At 36.0% G+C, this 19,929-nt stretch overlaps 4 protein-coding genes and 3 pseudogenes across 4 annotated transcripts; 6 read left to right on the top strand and 1 right to left on the bottom strand.

Moving 5' to 3' along the window:
- Nucleotides 4,388–6,239, top strand: LOC104749428 (F-box protein At3g59150-like). Its single transcript, XM_010471060.2, has 3 exons — nt 4,388–5,471; nt 5,550–5,705; nt 5,781–6,239. Exons 1-3 carry the CDS (start codon nt 4,521–4,523, stop codon nt 6,093–6,095), a joined length of 1,422 nt encoding a protein of 473 aa, XP_010469362.1. The 5' UTR covers nt 4,388–4,520; the 3' UTR covers nt 6,096–6,239.
- LOC104753265 (putative F-box/LRR-repeat protein At3g59170) lies at nt 6,609–8,230 on the top strand. The gene is made up of 3 exons (XM_010475540.2): nt 6,609–7,625; nt 7,737–7,877; nt 7,968–8,230. Exons 1-3 carry the CDS (start codon nt 6,609–6,611, stop codon nt 8,223–8,225), a joined length of 1,416 nt encoding a protein of 471 aa, XP_010473842.1. The 3' UTR covers nt 8,226–8,230.
- On the top strand, nt 8,828–12,114 carry LOC104749426 (annotated as a pseudogene).
- LOC104753264 lies at nt 11,096–12,664 on the top strand (annotated as a pseudogene).
- Nucleotides 13,143–14,527, top strand: LOC109125241 (F-box/LRR-repeat protein At3g59190-like). Its single transcript, XM_019238050.1, has 2 exons — nt 13,143–13,225; nt 13,463–14,527. Exon 2 carries the CDS (start codon nt 13,486–13,488, stop codon nt 14,338–14,340), a length of 855 nt encoding a protein of 284 aa, XP_019093595.1. The 5' UTR covers nt 13,143–13,225; nt 13,463–13,485; the 3' UTR covers nt 14,341–14,527.
- LOC104749427 lies at nt 14,750–17,303 on the top strand (annotated as a pseudogene).
- LOC104749425 (calmodulin-like protein 4) lies at nt 17,511–18,551 on the bottom strand. The gene has a single exon (XM_010471059.2). The coding sequence runs from the start codon at nt 18,338–18,340 to the stop codon at nt 17,735–17,737; it is 606 nt and encodes a 201-aa protein (XP_010469361.1). The 5' UTR covers nt 18,341–18,551; the 3' UTR covers nt 17,511–17,734.

Below are 19,929 nucleotides of genomic sequence, written 5' to 3'. Positions count from 1 at the left end.
CAAGGATAATATATTTATATTTATTATTAATATTTTAATATGGTATATTCCCCCTCATTAAATTTGTAGATTTCATTTTACTTTCACTTAATTATCACTCCTCTACTAGTCATCTAATATGTACATACAAAAAGAAAAGACAAAATAAACTCTGAAAAGAGTACACACCACATGACTCATATTAATGTATTCGTATCAGCTTTTATCAAAAATAATTACCTGTTGGTGCACACAAAAAAAAAAAAAAAATTGACTGTTATTTCGTATCAAACATATAAATAAATTAATATTAGTATTTTGGTAGAAGCGTGAATGTGTGATTAAATATTCTGAATAATAATTAGATTTCTCTTCTTTGTTTCCTTTTAATAGCGTGAATGTGTCCTACATATACTATTAGGTCAAAAAAAAAAAAAAATCAGAAGACTTTTACATTCGACAAGTTATGAGATGCAAAAACATTACCGCTTTAGTCTTGTAGAGATGACTCCTTTGCTCACAAGATAATTCATATCTCATTGAGAACTAGCCTAGCTCAGCTATATACGTGAGTTCATATAATCTATCAACTCAATTTAGATAGCTGACATGATTTTCAAGACATAGTTCCAAAACCATTTTTATCCCAAAACCCAACATGAGTTATAGTGGGTTGGGGCAGTATATTGAGAATATGAAAATGTGATTGGTTTACTCTTCAATATAATAAAATGGTGCGGTTATATAAATTTGGGATTGGCGAAATGTATTTATTACTATGACATGATTGGCGATATGTTCTTGTTGGCATATCAATTCGCATATACTATTGATAAAATGAAGGTATAGAATACCAAAGCAACAATACAAAAAGAAAATATTATGCAATGGGATATAATATACTTTATATGTATCTTTCTGGTAAATTTTGATATTATAAATGTTAAATTTTGATTTTATAACACGTGACAGTGGGACAGCGACACCCACGGGAGTCGGATCCAAATCGAACTTAAACTTGTTCACAAAATACTACTTATTTCGGACCCTTGTTTAAAGAAGCTACTAACCTTATGTCGTTTTTGCCAACCATTGCTTTTCGTTGGTGGCTGCTTCTTTTTAGAGATAATATGCAAAAACATACATTTTTTAAACTTAATTTGAAAATTCATACATTCACTACGTACAATTAGAAAAATCCACCTAAATCACTGTTCAGCTATTTCTATAGCTAATTTCTGCTATTTAAAATTCTATTTAATTATATTTCATGCCATTACTCATTTTTCTCTCTTTTTTTTATTTTTTTAAATAATTATTAATATAATATTTTTTTAGAAAACTTCTTAGATACAAAAAAATTTTATATTTTTTTTCTTTATAATTGGATATAAATTTTGTTTAATATTTTTTTAATATATTATATACATCTTTGTATCTATATACTTTTTTAAATGTACAGATGTTTGTACACACTATTATGTGTACAAATGTTTGTACATATTATTAAGTGTACAAATGTTTGTACATATTATTAAGTGTACAAATGTTTGTATACATTATTAAGTGTACATATGAAGTTTGTTTAATTTTTAGAGTTTCAAATGTCTGTACATATGCTTGTACTGCAATGTTTTTATACAAATTGCATATGTAAAGTTAATAATGTGTACATACATTTGTACACATAATAATGTGTATAGACATCTGTACACATACTAAGATGTACGGATACAAAAGATTTATATAATATATTTAAAATTATTAAATAAAATTCATATCATATTGTAAAGAAAAAAAACTGTATTTTTTGTATCTAAGAAGTTTTCTAAAAATATATTATATTAACAATTATTTGAATAATTATAATTAGTGGGAAAAAAGTTTTATTTCTTACATACACACATACCCATTTTTGTAATTTTCTCACCAAACATATGCCCCACCATTTCTCCATAACTCACAAACTCTCTATTACACAATACCCTATTTTTCCAATTTTAAATAGTGAATGTATTAGTTTCCCAATTAAGATTAAAAAATGTACTAATTTATTAACAAACCCTTGTTTTTATGATGTCTCGAAGAGACTCCGTAATGAAAAAGAACATTTACTTTTAGTTATGATATATTAGGTGAAGTGGTAATGAGGGAAAAATTAGGTGAAGTGGTAAATTTTGACTCTAGTTTGTTTTTGTTTAGTTTTGAAATATTAGTGGCCAAGATAAAACAAAATTTATATCACAAGGTCGAATAATTCTTAGTTAAATAACAAAAAGGTTTGATTTTCTATATACACGTGGCCCAGTGACATTGTACTGTAGACTATTTTAGAGATCAAATTCTAGATTTGGTGGAAAAAAAAATGAGATCACCGATTCACTTGTGGGTTTCCAAATTAGCGTATGTTTTATTTTAAAATATACTAGTAGGAATAATAAAAGTTACGAAAAGAAAAGGAGTTATATTTCCATGTAAAGTTATATAATCTCATTATTAATGTATTCACCACTGGCCGGCCAGTTCATTACAACTTTGTATTATTTAAACCTGTGAGATCTTAAAAAGGACGCATTCACAATATAGATTAAAAGAAAAAAACAGAGGCTCATCACGTGAACAAATAAAGAACTCAATAAGCCAGACAATAATTCCTCGGTAGTCCTATACTCCTATGTAAAGTATGTATATCTGTGGCAATAATAAGTAATAAATTATTGAATCACCTGGTCAACCTAAAGTAACGAAGAGAGTCATCACAAATTCGTATAACTAAGTAGAACTTTGGTCATCTAGCAAAATTTGGTACTCTTAGATCACACTTTTTTTTTATCCTTTTTAAAATGTTATTTGATGTCTATTCTCCTTATTTTAACTACACTAGGGTTATAAAACCGTTATATATGTGTCGTGTAGATATCCTGGTTGTTGTCCTTTGTCGATAAAATGTGTCGTGTATATTTTCGTCATGGCTCACGTCGACGTCGTTCATTTTGGCTTTTGAATGTATCGTTTTTTGTCTGCACTCTTCTTGTCCTACTACGTAGTATTCAAATTCCTCTCCGTCTCTAATATATTTAAAAACTCAACATAATATTTTTATATTTTGTCTGGTTGAAAACTTTGACGTTTTCAAGAGGTCTGAACTTTGAAGAGAGAGAGAGAGAGAGGATAAAACCAAAGGAACATATGACAAAAATTCGTCAATTATTGATCAATAATATCATTTGTGTTTTTGTAACACCTTCGCATGTGCACGTATTGTTTGATCTAAGGTCAGATCATCAAACTAAAACCAGCTAGAATCTTATAAATACGTTAAAATTCGACGAATCTTTTTTAAACAACGTAAAAAAGCTCTAGCTAGTTCGATTTATTATTATTTTCAGTTAGAAATAAATTGAACGGTTTGCAATTTTGCACTACTATATAGTATATCACAAGAAAGGGAAAAAAAAAAAAAGCAGCGGACGAGAGGATTTTGAGCTTTTGTTTTTCCATGAAAGTGTACTTTGCTTTCTACAACGCAAAATGACAAATGTCTGGTTACCACTATTTTTCAAAAAGTTACTAAGAACGTTACTCAAAACGAAAGATTAACAATTACTCAAAAAGTTACTCAAAAAAATAAAAAGAATTATTTTTATTACAGATTTTCTTTTTTCATTTATTTTTTAATATGTGATCCACTAAATAAGTGACATTTGTGTCATTTCTTATGAGTATCGATTTTCAAATTGTTCTAGGTAGAATCGTTACTCCTACTTTTTTCTTCTCTCTCATCTTTTTATTATTTTTTTTATTAAGAGTATTTGTATGAGTAATCGCCAGTAATGATGCTCTAATTTCTTTGGCTGTTCTCTCTTACAGCGTCATTTGCTACGTCACTTTTTTCGACTCCACTATTATATATCCCTCCTCTTTTGGAAAATTTGCTTTTTCTTTTCTTGTGTGTTGTTTGATGTTTGTTGTCTTCAGATTTATTTTTATTTGTATATAGTCTTCTTTTCTTTTGTTGTTAAAAAGGCTTTCAATTAAAAAAAAATGCAGAAGAAAGATTAACAATTACATGCCAAGCCCAAGTTTCTGACGTGAAAAAACCAACAAAACATAAATCAACAAATTAGTTTAAGATTGATTTCAAGAGCAAATTTTGTTCTTTTTATATATAATTCGTCGACTAATGATTTTGCTGAAACAGCAAATATCGTTTTACCCTTTTGCTTTTTGTGGTCATGTTCGTTGTAAATCTTTTGTTCAATCTATATTATTTTTGTTTACAAGAGTTGTTGGGTCAACTTTTCGAATTTGATTAAAGATCAATTACCTTATAGGCCCAAAGAAACGGGCTCAGAGACCCATTTCTACTGATTCTTATGAGAACCGGGTTAAATCATCTTAACCGGTTTAATCCAAGAACTGCTGAATTGTTCATCGTCTCCTCCCCTCTCTCTCTCTCTCTCAAGACTTGCGAATTCTGTGATCGGATCCAATTGTCAACTTCTTGGGGGGGTTTCGAAAACCCTAATCTCATCATTCTCATGGAAGCTACTAAAAAAGCGAAACCAAGTTGTGGGGATGCGATAAGCAATTTACCAGACGATCTTCTCTGCCTAATCTTATCTTCCCTTTCGACAAAGGAGGCTGCTTTAACATCGCTTCTCTCAAAGCGCTGGTCTTATCTGCTTCTATCAATACCTATCCTCGATTTCGACGATTCCGTGTTTCTGAATCCACAAAAGGGTCGACAAAAAAATGTTTTTTTCGAGGCTTTCGTGGATAGGTTACTGTCTCTACGTGTCGAGACTTCATCCCCTGTTCAAAGAGTCTCTCTCAAGTGTCATCAAGGAGGTGATGCACCAGATTGTATAACCAAGTGGATACTAACAACTGTAAGGGATCTTGGTGTCTTGGATCTTTCTCTACGCATTGATTTTGGAATCTTTCAATTGCCGTTTAATGTCTTTAGGAGCAAGACTTTGGTAAACCTTAGAATCGGAACAAAGATCCGTCTTGCTCAGTTTCCTTCAGATGTTGTTTCTCCAACGCTTCATTCCCTTGTTCTTGATTTAGTTGAGTTTCGTGATGATGATAAGGATGGGTTTAAACAGATGCTGTTAGCTTTTCCTTCGCTACAAAGCCTGCGGATTCATGAATCGGACATGTGGAAGTTTTGGAATGGGTCTGCTTCTTCTACTCGAACGCTCAATAGTCTTGTATATAGAAGGGATTCTGATTTCTGTGCTCCTAAACCTTGTGTTTCGTTTGATTGTCCGAGTCTTGTTTACTTAGAGTATACTGATGTGGTTGCGGATAAGTATGAAAATCTGAAATTGGACAGCCTTGTTGAAGCTAAGATTGATTTTCAATTGACAGCTTCTCAAATCATGCGCAAACCAAATAGCATTGGTTTTGTTTCTGGTGATGTCACAACCTTTTTCAAGGCGATCAGAAATGTCAAGATCCTCTGCTTATCTCCGGATGCTTTAGAGGTCAGTCCTCTTGCTTTTTAATGTGGCTGTGGGTCAGTAAACAATACAAAAGATTTGATTTTTGGTTGTGTGTTGTAGGCGCTCTATTACCGCGGTGAAATGATACCGGTGTTCAACAATTTGCTTTCTTTATCTCTGGGAAGCAATAAACCTCATGGTTCAACATTCATCTTCTGGAAACTGCTTCCATCTCTGCTCAACAACTCTACTAATCTAGAAACTCTCATCATCAAGGTATTATGCAAAAGAAGATAAATGTATGCTAACTCTGTATCTACAATGATATTTTATCCAACGTGTTTTTGGCAGGGTCTAGTGCACTATGTTGCTGAAGGATGGGAAAATTTGAGTCCAATGGCCCGTGTCTGCTTTTCCTGGGACGATGTGTCTGCTTCTTTGTCATCATCTGCAATGAAGGTTTTAGAGATCACAAGGTATAAAGGAACTTGTCAAGAAGTTAATAAAATGAAGCATTTGTTGGGGAAATTATCGCGTCTTCAAATGGTTAAGGTTCATCATCATAAAGCAGTAAATGACGAAGAAAAAAGTCGCCTCATGAAAGATCTTTTGCTTCTTCCCAAAGCTTCCAAATGCAAGATCCAATTCATGAAGGAAACTGTTTGAATTTAGTTGTCTGTATATAAATATAGCTGGTGGACAAATCTTAGTAATCGTTACTTTTATCCAAGTGTATGGTCTCGACATTTATATTTTACATGTCTTTTTGACTGTTATCGTGATACGAATGTAACGAGAGCTACATTACTAGTGGGATACCTTAAACCCTACATATTTAAATAACAAAATTACTGGGAAAATTCTGCAAATAAAATCTCCTCCTTAAATCAAAATTGACAAAACTTGCCACGCTCTCGTCTGCAATTGCAAAGCCCTAAATTTTTTAATTCTCCCGCCATATAATAGTTTCTGAATTCGGCTCTTCGAATCTCTCAATCGTCGTCGGATTCGATAAAGTAAGTTTCCGTAATCATTCTTCTTCTCTGATCTTGTAGATTAGTAGTGTGTGATTGTGGAACCATACGATTTGAGATTGCCAAAATTGAAATCTGGAATCTTTTCTTTTTTGGTGTTCTGTTGCGCAGGCTCTTAAAAGTATCGATCTTTCAGGGTGCAATCATGGATTCTGTTTCCAAAGATGTGATCAACGATTTGCCGGACGAACTTCTTTGCCATATTCTGTCGTTCCTCACTACGAAAGAAGCAGCTTCAACCTCGATTCTCTCGAGAAGATGGCGTAACCTACTTGCGTTTGTTCCAAACCTTGAGTTTGATGACTCGGTCTTTCTGCATCCTGATAAAAGGGTTAAGAATCCTCTATATGAGGCTGGTTTGTTTGGTTTCGTGTACGTGGTTAACAACAAAAGGTTGAAGCTTTCTACAAGCTTTGTGGATTTCGTGGATAGGATCTTGGATTTACAAGGCAATTCTGCTCTAGACAACTTCTCTTTAAAGGTGGCAGATCATCATGACCCTGTTGATCAAGATAGTGTCATTCCTTGGATTCACAAGGTCTTGGTACGTGGTTTATCGGATCTTCGTCTAGTCGTGGATTTGAAGGATTGGAGATCTCGGCTTCCTAAAAAGATCTTCTTGAGCGAGACACTGGTTAAGCTGACTCTTCAGATTAGAGATGGCCCTTCCATTAATGTGAAAAATGTTCATCTTCCAAAGCTTAAGACTCTCTATCTCAAGTCAGTTCTGTTTGATGATAGGGAACTTGGGTTTTGCAAGCTTCTTTCTGGTTGTTACATCCTTGAAGAACTTGTTCTCGATCATATCTGGTCGTGTTTTTGGGATTCTTGCTCTGTTTCTGTCTCCACTCTCAAGAGGCTGACGAGTTGTTGCGAGAACATGAAAATTTGCGATGTCCACGATGACAATCAATATAGTGTGTCTTTTGATACTCCAAATGTTGTCTACTTGGAATATGCTGAAGCCATAGCCACCACGTATCCAAAAGTGAATTTTGCTTCGCTTGTTGAAGCCAAAATCGATATTTGGATGACAGATGATCAGATAGAAGCGGTAGGTTTCGGAGACAATGAGGAAAACTTTATGGTTGGCAATGCAGCAGCTTTTCTAGTTGGTATCAGCAATGTTCGAGTCCTCTACCTATCTTCCGACTCTCTCGAGGTGTGTATTATTCAGTTCTCATCTTTCTCATTCTTTATAAGGATTTGACCCTATGATGTGTACGGAGTGATGATAACTTAGCTGATAATGAGATGGTGGTTTTGGTTTCAGGTACTCACGTATTGTTGCAAACCAATAACAGTATTCAACAACCTGACTCATTTAACTATCGAGAGTAACCCAAAAGTTGGTTTGAAACCATTACCAAAGCTGCTCAAGAATTCTCCAAAACTCGAAACTCTCGTCTTCCAAGTATGAGCTCAAAACACTTTAAAGCATCGTGCAAACACACACAATGACGAATGCAACTTAACGTTGAAACCTATCCTTTTTATGTTTCAGGACCTCCTTCACATAGATATAGAGGCGGAGGAGCACGTTGCTATATCATCAATTTCGGTGAAAGTGCTAAAGATATTCATCAGTGATGCTGAAAAAATAGAAAAGAAAATAGAGAAGGTCAAGCACTTTTTGGAGACAATGCCAAATGTTCAACAACTGGTTTTATACTATGGAGTGAAAGTGTCATCGCAACTTCAGATGCTTAGTAGGTTAGCTTCACCAAAGTGCAAGATCCACCTTATCCCTAGTAACCTCTGAGCGTATCATATAGGTATTGATGAAATGAGGGAGGTCCTCTTCTTTAGGAGAACATATATAGTTTCTGACTTTGTGGTTATATCAAAACCATCTATGGATGTGTCTACAAGTTCTTCATATACACTTGCTGAAAGATATATACTCTTACCTAGACTAGTACAGGTTCTTCCTTCTTTCGTTTTAGCATCAAAGTTTTTAAATACATGTTTTAGTTTTGGCCGACAATGATGACTTTCGTATTTTACTTGTTTCAGTTTTTTTCCTCTGTATTGCTAATTAGTTCTAGTGCAAGGGAAAAACAAAACAAAAACAAAAGACCTACCTTGCCATAAGTAATCTCACCAGTCATTTTCTTCTACGGGAACTATGATGAGATCACAAATCTTGATAAATGACTTGCTTTTATTCAGCATATGTTTCATAATGAAATCATTTGGAGTGCTTCCAAGTGAAAACAAAACCTTGTTTACCCAAATAAAAATCAAACATACGCATATAATAATAATAAATTAACCATTAAGATGATGAGTCAACAACAGTTGTCAAAAACTTTTGTAAGTAAATTACTCCATTGTTTAATCTAAATAATGGGATTCAAGAACTCACTCTTTTTTCTTCCCTCTTGCCTACCAAGAAGACAGTCGCCGAAACCCTAAATCTCTACAACAGTTGAGTGATTTTGGTAGGCTTTGCTTTATTTTATCTCCAAGTACGTTTCAAAATATTCTTTGGATTCTTCTGTTTAAATTTGCTATTAAAATGGAGCTCTCGTGTTTTTGGTTTTCAGGTTGTCACTCACTCAGTATTGTTGTTGAAAATATGAATCGCGGTGGTCCTAGAGATGTAATCAGCGGTTTACCAGAAGCTCTTTGTTGCCACATATTATCTTTCCTTCCCACTAAAGAAGCTGCTTCTACTTCGGTTCTCTCCAAAAAATGGCGGTGTCTCTTTGCTAATGTCCCTAACCTTGATTTCGATGACTCTGTCTATGTGAATCCTAGGGAAGAGAGAAAATTTCCAACTAGTCCTAGAGAAGTCATGAGATTGTTTGATGAAAGAAAGAATAAGGTTTCTACAAGTTTTATGGACTTTGTGGATAGAGCATTGTCATTGCAAGGCAATTCTCCACTACACAAGTTCTCTCTAAAGGTCACTGATGGTGTTGATCCACTCCGTATCAATTCTTGGATAAACAATGTGTTAGAACGCGGTGTGTCCGATCTTGATCTAGACATTGATTTGGAATCAGAATTTCTGCTTACTTCCAAGATCTTCTTGAGCAAGACACTGGTTAAGATGAAATTAAATTTTGGATATAGCCCCACCTTGAGTGTTGGAGATGTTCATCTCCCAAAGCTTAAGACTCTATATCTTAACGTCGAGTCTGAAGAGCATGGTTTTGGGCTTACTAAGCTTCTTTCTGGCTGTCACATGCTTGAGGATTTAGTTTTGGAAGAGATATCTAGGTGTATATGGGATTATGCCTCTGTTTCTGTCTCTACTCTCAAGAGACTAACGTGTTGCTGGGAAGATGGAGATTATGATAATGCAAAGAGTGTGTCCTTGGATACTCCGAATCTTGTCTACTTGAAGATTACTGATACTGTTGCGGACAAGTATCCAAAAGTGAATTTTAATTCTCTTGTTGAAGCCCATATCGATCTGCGGATGTCAGAAGAGCAGATGGGTTTGACAGATTTTTTAGAGGAGGCAACTTTTGCAGATTTACAGATACATTACTCTGAGGGTTATGGGGAAAATGATTTGATTGGCAATGCAACAGAGTTTATAATATGAATATGCAATGTGAAGATCCTTTCTTTGTCTGCCAACACTCTTCGGGTTAGTATTTCATTCTTTCTTCTAGTCTTTTAAATTTATGCTACTTAGAAGAAGACAAACAACCTCGAATCTTTTTAACATTTTTGAGTTAGTGATTGCAGTGGAGTGATGATGATCTAGTTGATATGGTTTTGTTTTCAGGTACTTACTTACAGTTGTGAAGCGATACCTCTATTCAGCAACCTGACTCATTTAACTATCGAGAGTAATCCAGAAGTAGGATGGCAGTCATTACCGGCCTTGCTCAAGAATTCCCCAAATCTGGAAACGCTTGTCTTCCAAGTGTAAAAACAAACTCTTTAAAAGCATCTGTTCACTTGACTCCTTTTTCAAAGTTTTGAGATGTTTCCACTATGTTTCAGGGACTCGTCCATAAAGCCATGGATAGTTGTGGAGAGGTGTGCTTGTGCAAACCTTGTGATGAGGAGGGGATTCCTAGTTGCCTATCTTCAAGTCCGGTGAAGGTTCTAAAGGTACTGAAATTTGGTGAAATTGGTCTTTACTATGATGGCATAGAGATAAGGCAGATCAAGTATTTCTTGGAGACAATGCCAAATCTTGAACAGATGATATTGTACTACGATACACCAGTTGATGAAGATGTGATTGAAGTTTCAAGTCGACTTAAGAGACTAGTTTCTAAAGTAGCGTCATCCAAGTGCATAGTTCAAGTAATCTCTGACAACCTCAGCTTGTCATCCACCTTGTCGACAAATGGGCTCCTCTTCGTTAGGAGTCCCCTTTATCCGGTTTAAAGAGTATCCTCCTTTTATCTCAGAGAAGAATAACGTAGCTTTGGGAGTACCCTAGCTTTTAGTTGCTAATCTGATCTTCTCTTGTTTCGGCTTATTTTGTTCTAAATAAATGTGTTTTGTTTTAGGATTTGTCCTTTTTGGCTGACAATGTTGACTTCATGTTTTATTTGTTGCAGTTCGTATGTTATGTTAACAGTTCTTTGGAAAGAAATGTAAACATGTGACCTAGCTTTGTCAATTGTCATTGTAGTGGATAATGACAATTGTCCTTAACTAATTTTGTGTAAAGTTCGCTGTGATTCAGCTTGTGTCGATCGTTGGATTTTCAATGTGTTGGATCGTGGTGTTCTAGATCTTGATCTTAACATCTCTTCGGAATGTGATTATAAGCTGCCTTCAAAGGTCTTCACGAGCAAGACATGGTTAGGCTGAAACTAGGACTGAAAGTAGGACTAGGAGGTGAAGGTGAGTTGATCATTGATGTGCAAGAAGTTCTTCTTCCGAAGCTTTAAGACTTTGTATCTTCATGGTTTCGTTTTGTTTGAAGATAGTGATGTTGCGTGTGCCAAGATTATTTCTGGTTGTCAAGTGCTTGAGGAGTTAGTTATGATTGATTTGATGTGGGGACTTTTGGACTTTTGCTCTGTCTCTAACCCAACCCTCAAGAGCGCAACAATTTGTCGCGAGGTAATTGATCAGAATCCGCTGAGTGTATCATTTGATACTCCAAGTCTTGTATACTTGGAATTTACTGATGTTGTTGCGGTCAAGTATCCAAAAGTGAATTTGGATTCGCTTGTTGAAGCCTGGCTCGGTCTTCGACTGACACCTTATCAAAGCATTAAGGCAAGAGATTTCAGTAGATGATGTGGAAGAAGAAATGGTGGAAATGCAACTGATTTTATTATGGGAATTAGCAATGTTAAGATCCTGTACTTATCATCCAACACTCTTGTGGTTTGCATATCAATCCCATCTTTATCTTCATATTATTGTTTCTCCGAAAGTAAACGAAGGCAAACAACCTTGACTTAAGATTCCTTTGTTCAGTTTGGTAATTTGCAAGAATTAAACTAGTTACTGTGGCCTATTTTCGGACCATGTTTAGTTCCATCATGTATATTGAGTTAATTATTGCAAGTTGATTTCATTTTTGTTGCAGGTGCTTAATTTCTGCTGCAAAACGATACCGGTCTTCAACAATTGGACTTAACTATAGAGACTGACAGAAATGTCGAATGGGGATCATTGCCAAATCTACTCGAGAATTGTCCAAATCTCGAAACCATTGTCTTCAAAGTACCAGCACATATCCTTTTCCTTCATCAGCTGCCACATTATTTTCATACACATGTAAATTCTAAAAACTATTTCCTTTATTCTACTTCAGGGACTTCATTACAGAGATACAAATCAATGTTGGGATGAGGGATACCACTTCAAAGACGCAGACAAATGTTTTGAAGAGGATGCGGACATGTGTGTCTGCAAACCTTGGGAATGGACTCCTATTGGTCTATCATCAAGTCCGGTGAAGATTCTAGAGGTATTGAAATTTGGAGAAATCTTTAGGTACAAAGATGACATGGATAGGCAGACGGAGGTGATTAAGTACTTCTTGGAGACAATGCCAAATCTTGAACAAGTGTGACATTATACTTTTATACTCCATTTGATAATGATCTGAGTATACTATCAACAGAACTTCAGGCTCTTCAAAAAGTAGCCGCACCCAAATGCAATATCCAAGTTATCTCTGATAATATCAGCTTCTCATCTACTGTGCACTCTTCCTCATCAACAGGTAGACCCGTCTTCTTTACTAAAGGTTTTCCGGTTTAAAGATCATATTGTTTCATCCAGGAGAAGTTTAGCGAAGCTTTGGTTGCTAGTTTTAGCTTAAACAACAGTGGCATGTGAGTTGTTTGGTCTCTGTTCTGTTAATTTGTGCCAAGCTTTCATTAGGTTCGTAGGTTACATGTGTTTATCCGTATGCCTCCATGTTGTATACTTTATTCCAAGCATAGCTTCTCTTGAATTTTGTCGTTTTTTTAATGACTTGTGTTGATTGCTTCGTCTTTGGCTCAAACTTCTTAATAGTATGCATTTTCGACTTGGTAACAAGCTATCCCTGTGCCCCATGTCCCTATATTGCTTACGTATAAGTAATACTCGAGTATATCAGAGAGTAGTATTTTGGCATTCCATTAGTAACCAAAATGGATTTTGTTATATTAATCATTAATGACATCATCGGGACTCACCCATCCCGCCCCTATACTACTAATTACTACTTCACTCCCGATGACGATTGCATGGACCGGACCCTTCCACTTCCCTCTAGCATTTAACCTCGAATCCGAGGTACTGGAAGTTCTCAGTTCTCAGTTCTCAGATTCCCGGGTAAGTTTCATAGTATTGCTATTTTTGTGCTTTTGGAATGTCTTATTTGGTTTTTCTTTAAATTTGTTTTTGTGGGTTCTTGTTTGAATTGAAACCCCTTGACTGTACAAAAACACTATAACCCTTGCGACTGGTTTGCCACTGATAACATTGTATTTGTTGTCTTTTGAGTCTAGCTTCTAAAAAGCATCTGATTAAGTTAACTTATACACAATTTTTTTTAACATCATCTTCTAGGTCTTAGCTACTGACGTGTCTCAATGACGTCGGGAAAGATGGATATTGGTTTCAAAGATCTAGTCAGTAGTCTACCAGACGCTCTTCTCTGCCATGTTTTGTCCTTCCTTTCCACAAGAGATGCTGCTTTGACTTCAGTTCTCTCCAAAAGGTGGAGGTATCTGTTGGCTTTTGTACCGAATCTGGATTTTGATAACTCCATCTATGACAATCTTGAAATGGGTAGAAGAAAAAGGCTACAGATGCGTCAAAGTTTTAAGGTTTTTGTTGATAGAATAATGGCTTTGCAAGGGAATGCTCCGTTAAACAAATTCTCTCTAATTTGTGAAACTGATAATGATCCATCTAGTGTTGATGGTTGGATAACCAATGCGTTGGAGCGTGGTGTTGTAGATCTTGATCTATACATCTCTCCAGACTATGGTTATCCCCTACCTTCAAAGGTCTTGATCAGCAAGACATTGGTAAGGCTGAAAGTAGAAGGTACAGACTATTTCACCCCTGATGTGGGAGAGTTTTTTCTTCCAAAGCTCAAGACTTTGTATCTTGATGATGTTACATTCGAGGATAGTGGTGTTGCCTTTTCAAAGCTAATTTCTGGCTGTCATTTGCTAGAGGAGTTAGTCATGATTGGTGTGATATGGGATTCTTGGGATTCTTTCTCTGTGTCTAGCCCAACCCTCAAAAGACTAAAACTCTGTTGTGATTACATTGAAGAGAATCCAAAGGGTGTTTCATTTGATACTCCAAGTCTTGTCTACTTTGAATTTACTAATACTGTTGCGATCAAGTATCCAAAAGTGAATTTTGACTCGCTTGTTGAAGCTAGTGTCGATCTTCGAACCAAACTGTATCACCTAAATGCAAGATCCAAGTAATCTCTGATAACATCAGCTTCTCATCTACTGTGCACTCTTCCTCCTCTAAAAGTGGACTCTTCTTCCTTAAAAACACCTTTCCAGTTTAAAGGTTGTTCCTCCTTCCATCGCAGAGAAGAATAGCAAAGCTTTGGTTTGGTTTGTTAAGTTTTAGCTTAAAACAACAATAACTGGTGGTATGTAGTTTGGTCTCGGTTCTGTTATTCTATGCCTTGTGTGCCCTTTCGTTAGATTACATGTTTAATGTTTTTATCGTATGAGTCCAAGTTGTAAACTCCCAAGGTATCTAAAAAGTCTTTCTGAATTTTTCATATGCCTTCATTTACCAATTTAATCACTTTAATCAGGATGTTGGTGAGACTAATCATAGCCCATTAAGATAAAGACATAAACTCAGGCCCATATTTTGTAACAATCGTAGCCCGTTAGCAAAAAGATTAATGAATTAGTGATTCATTGGCCAAAAGTAATAAAAATTAGAGAAAATTGTCACTTATCATCAGCATCGGGACTCACCCGTCCCGCCACAGTACTACGACTCACTCTCGGGTCTCGGCGACGGTTCCAAAAAGTGTAAAACCTAATCTGCTCGTCCAGTGTTACCTCTACGGCTCTACCATTCAACATCTGATTCTGAATCCTTACTGCTGGCTTTTATTTCCGAGTAAGTTCCCAATTTCTTCTTCCTGTCACCTGTGCCTTCTTCGCTTTCTCAAAATTAGTTGTGTGTTAGCTTCTGAATAATCATCGTCCAGGTGAAATATATGATGAATCCGAAAAAGATGGACATTGGTTCCAAAGATTTGATCAGCAGTCTACCAGACGCTCTTCTTTGTCATGTCTTGTCCTTCCTTCCCACAACAGAGGCGGCTTCCACATCGGTTCTCGCAAAAAGGTGGAGGTATCTGTTGGCTTTTGTACCTAATCTTGATCTTGATAACACCATCTATGACGAGCGTCCCAAAATGGGTAGACGAAAAAGGCTAGAGATGCGTAAAAGTTTCAAGCTTTTTGTGGATAGAGTGTTGGCTTTGCAAGGGACAGCTCCTTTAAAAAAGTTCTCTCTCAAGTGTAAAATTGGTTCTGATCCGTCTCGTGTCAATGGTTGGGTACTCAATGTGTTGGAGCGTGGTGTCCAAGAGCTTGATCTATTTATAGTTTCGGAATATGAGTATCCGTTGCCTCCAAAGGTCTTGATGAGCAAGACGTTGGTTTCTCTGAAACTAGCAGGTACAGATGAGTTCACCATTGAGGTTGGTGAGGTTTCTCTTCCAAAGCTTAAGACTTTGCATTTTAATGATGTTTCGTTTTGTCACGCTCTTGAGGAGTTAGTTATGATTAAAATGATGTGGGATTACTGGGAATATTGCTCTGTCTCCAACCCATCTCTCAAGAGGGTAACGATTGATTGCCAGAACATTGATGAGAATCCAAAGAGTGTATCATTCAACACTCCAAATCTTGTCTATTTAGAGTTTACTGATGCTGTTGCGGCCAAGTATCCAGAAGCGAATTTTGATTCGCTTGTCGAAGCTAGCGTAGGCATTCGAATGACAGATGATCAGGTCTGGGACGCAAGAGATTTAGTAAATAGTCATCGTGGTTATAAAAGATGCAAGGGCGGGAATGCAGCCGGTTTTTTCAAGGGAATATGCAATGTAAAATCCTTTACTTATCATCCGAGGCTCTTGAGGTTTGCATATGAATCTCATCTTTATCTTCATATTTGTATTGCTTTAATTAAACCTCTGAATGAAGCCTATTTTCGAACCAGTAGTTCCATTAGGTATATTCGAGTTGATGATTCCAAATGAATTGAATACTGATGATCTTTTCTTTCTTTCTTTCAGGTCCTTACTTTTTGCTGTAAAAAGCCAATACCAGTCTTCAACAACCTGATTCATTTAACAATTGAAACTGACCAAATGGTGGACTGGGAATCATTACCGAAACGACTTGAGAACTCTCCAAATCTAGAAACCCTCGTCTTCAAAGTAACAATCACATATCCTTTTCTTGCATCAGCTGACACATTTCTTTTCAAACACACTTCTAGAAAAAATCATTTACTTTGTTATATATACTTCAGAGACTCCATTACGGAGATTTAAATCAATGTTTTGACACGGATTACCGCTTCAAGGACACAAACGAATGTTTTAGAGATCAAGGTGACACGTGTCAGTGCAAACCATGGTACGGCACTCCACTTTGGCTATCATCAAGTCCAGTGAAGATACTGAAGGTACTGAAGTTTGGAGAAATAACTAATTACAAAGATGACATGGATAGGCAGACGGATCTTATCAAGCACTTTTTGGAGGCAATGCCAAATCTTGAACAAGTGATATTATACTATGACACTCCATTTGATGATGATCTGAAAATTGTATCAACCGACCTTCAGATGCTTAAAAAAGTAGCCTCAACCAAAAACTTTTCTTCTAGACAAGACAAATCCCATCGTTCACGCATATCACTAACACGCGAAATATGCATTTTCCATTTATTTTAGCCACACTTGTAATGCTTTTTGAGAGATTGATCATCAATAGGCATAGGCTTCCCACAAGAACCCGCAAGGCGGCGAGCATCTTTCTTTTGCGCAGGGTCTTTAATGTACTTACACACACATGGTCCTGGCGTAATCAGTGTATCACAACATCTTCTCTACGTGGCTTTATCATTAGATGCGATGGTTAAGCATAAACGAAGTGATTCTTTGCAATAAGCGCGCGTCGGATCCGGGAATGATGTCAAGAGTAGGAGCAAGACGATGGACATCAATGGAATGATCTTCAGTTTTCTAGACCAATTAATTAATTAATTAGATGTATGTCGTCAAATCTGTTGTATGTTTCTAGCTAGGTCTTTATATAGAAAATTGGATCAGAAGCATGTGGCTGTACTGAGAAGTAGGAATCAATTCCCAAAAGATGAAAGGAGGAGGTCGATCCTATTTTATAAAGCAAATAATTAACATTCAAAACAAACTAGAGACCAATATACAAAACCGATTGAATAGGAAGTGAAGTGAGGATGGCTTTTTTTGATATGTTGTAATTATTTCCTAGTGCAAAATACATGCATCTTGTTTTGCTAAGCAATTAAACGTGATTGAACGTCATGCCACACAAAAAAAAAAAAAAAAAAAGAACTAGAAATTGAACTAAAAAAAGCTCCGAGTGTTCGGCCAAACCATATATAATCCCTTTATGTAGGCTCAAGTTAGTGACATTTATATATGTGATTGCTAGAGGAGAAAAAAACAAAAAAAAAAACAAGCACCAATGTTCTTGAATTGGCTCGCCTAAAATCTCTAAAGAAGCAAAGGCAAATCGAAAACCTATTAGATATAAAAACTGTCGAAGCGACAAAAGAAAAAAAGATCAATTCATGATCTATTGCTAAAGCCAACACTTTTCATCATCTGAAGAAACTCCTTGTAATTGACTCTACCATCTCCATCTTCATCCACTTGCATAATCATCTCTTTACAACACTTTAGGGTTCTACCTTGCTTGAGCCCCAAGGAAGCCATCACAGACTTCAACTCCTTAACAGTGATAAACCCATCACCGTCTTGATCAAACACGTTGAACGCGTCCCTCATGTCCTCTTCCTCTTTTTCCTCCACAATCGAACCGTAAAGAGACTCAAACTCGTTTATGTCTACGCACCCATCTCCATTTGCATCCATCTTCTGGATCATTTGGATCAGATCTTTGTCAGGCATAAAGATTCCTAGATTCTCTAGAGAATCGTTTAGTTCTTCCTTTGTGATGCGTCCGTCTCCGTTCTTGTCGAACATCTGAAACACTCGTTTTAGATCCACCAGATCTGTTCTCCCAGGAGATTCAGTTTCCAACTGAGACGGTGGAGGTGGGTTCTTGTCGTCGATGTACCAAGAAGGAGGGAAGAGAACTCGGAGCTTCTTGGGGACTAAACAAAGAAGAAAGGAGTGAAAGAGGTTGTAGAGAAGAAAGACTGATCTCACCATAATTCTTGGTTTTGTTGAGAACAGAGATGGGGCAGAGAAAGCTTTGATAGTTTGATTTACAGAGGAACTTGAAATGATTATATATTATAGAGGAAGAGAGATGGGGAGTTGGGGACGTAATTAATTATTGATTAGAGAAAAAATTAATAATCTAAATATTTTTTTTTGGTACAACGTACGGTTGGATGGATCATGGATCCATTAATTAACCAAGACGTTACCTCTTTACCTTTGGAGTTTGTTTTTAGAAAAAACAAAAAGTTGAATAATGCAAGACTGTAATAAAGTTCAAAGTCTAGGAGTAATTAATACTTATATTAACACTAAAGAGCACGACTCTAAACTCAAGTCTTTCTGAATAAAATACAAACACTAGTTACTGACTTTTTCATTACCATTTTACCTAGTTTTTTTTGTGTCGCTCTACTTTACAATTTTTATTGCTGTCGAGAGAAAAGTTAAAAGTGTAGATTTAGGAGGAGAGATTTACATATAGTATGAAAGTGTAAGAACTAATAATCTGAACAACTAAATAATAGTTTCTCTTAAACTCCTTTTTCGATTAATAGAAAATCTATTTACAAGTTTGTTCTAAACAATTTTCTTATCTCTCAAAATTCTTTAAACAAATCTTACGCTTTCTCTAAGTTCTTAGCTCTTATATTTTCTCTAAAACTAAAACTTAATAGATAGGTTAACTTTCTCTTGTTTGTGCTAAAGCTCATCCTTACCTTAGCATTCTATTTATAGAACTAGGTTTATTCCTTATTCTAATTCTAATGAGAATTGGGCAATTTCTTTTTTCCTTTTAGTTTAGGAAATTCTCCTTTTTCTTCATGTTTACATTCCTATTGTAAACATGAAACTCTTCAACCTTCTAGAAGTTTCATGTGCCTTCCAATCCTTTGTAAAACTTATGGCTTGTTAATCGCCGACATAAACCACCTGGTGCTCTGTTCTTGTATCAGTACTCTGTTCTTCTGAAGTAGTTCATCCTTTTGAACAAACGTTGCATCTTCAATCTCCCCCTTTTTTTAACTTTGTGCTTCACAAGCATCTGCTTATCAAAACTCATGAACACACTCATAATAACTTCAAGACTTCCTCTTTAAAAGTTGCAAACGAAAAGTCATGCTTGCAAAATACACAAAATGAAATCAAAATAGTTATGCTACAAGCTTGTAGAAATAAAAGCTAGTTCCTTTTGAACTTTCAATCCGTTGTACTGCTCCCCCAGAATCTCTGAACTTTACCGCTCCCCCAGAAACTCTGAATCTCTGAATTCTTCTCCCCATGCTTGTGAACACAATAGTAAAAAAACACACTCAAAGCATCTTGGATAAAGGATGACTCTGAATCAACCTTTGAACAACATTAGTGAGTCTTCGGAGTGCTTAAGCAGTATCGACCAAAGCTCCATATGAACTCTCCTCATCTACTTGACCAAACTGTGGCACACGAATGCTACCCAACTGAATTACCTCAGAAGTCGAAGAAGAACCCTCCTCTGTTTGTCTTCGAATCGGTGTAGAGTCTTTATTCTCATAAAGCAAATTGTACTTATCCGCATAAGCACGCCCAGTTCTCAC

Source organism: Camelina sativa, chromosome 16, assembly GCF_000633955.1.
Source record: "Camelina sativa cultivar DH55 chromosome 16, Cs, whole genome shotgun sequence".
NCBI lineage: Eukaryota > Viridiplantae > Streptophyta > Magnoliopsida > Brassicales > Brassicaceae > Camelina > Camelina sativa.
This window is presented reverse-complemented; position numbering and strand designations above follow the sequence as displayed.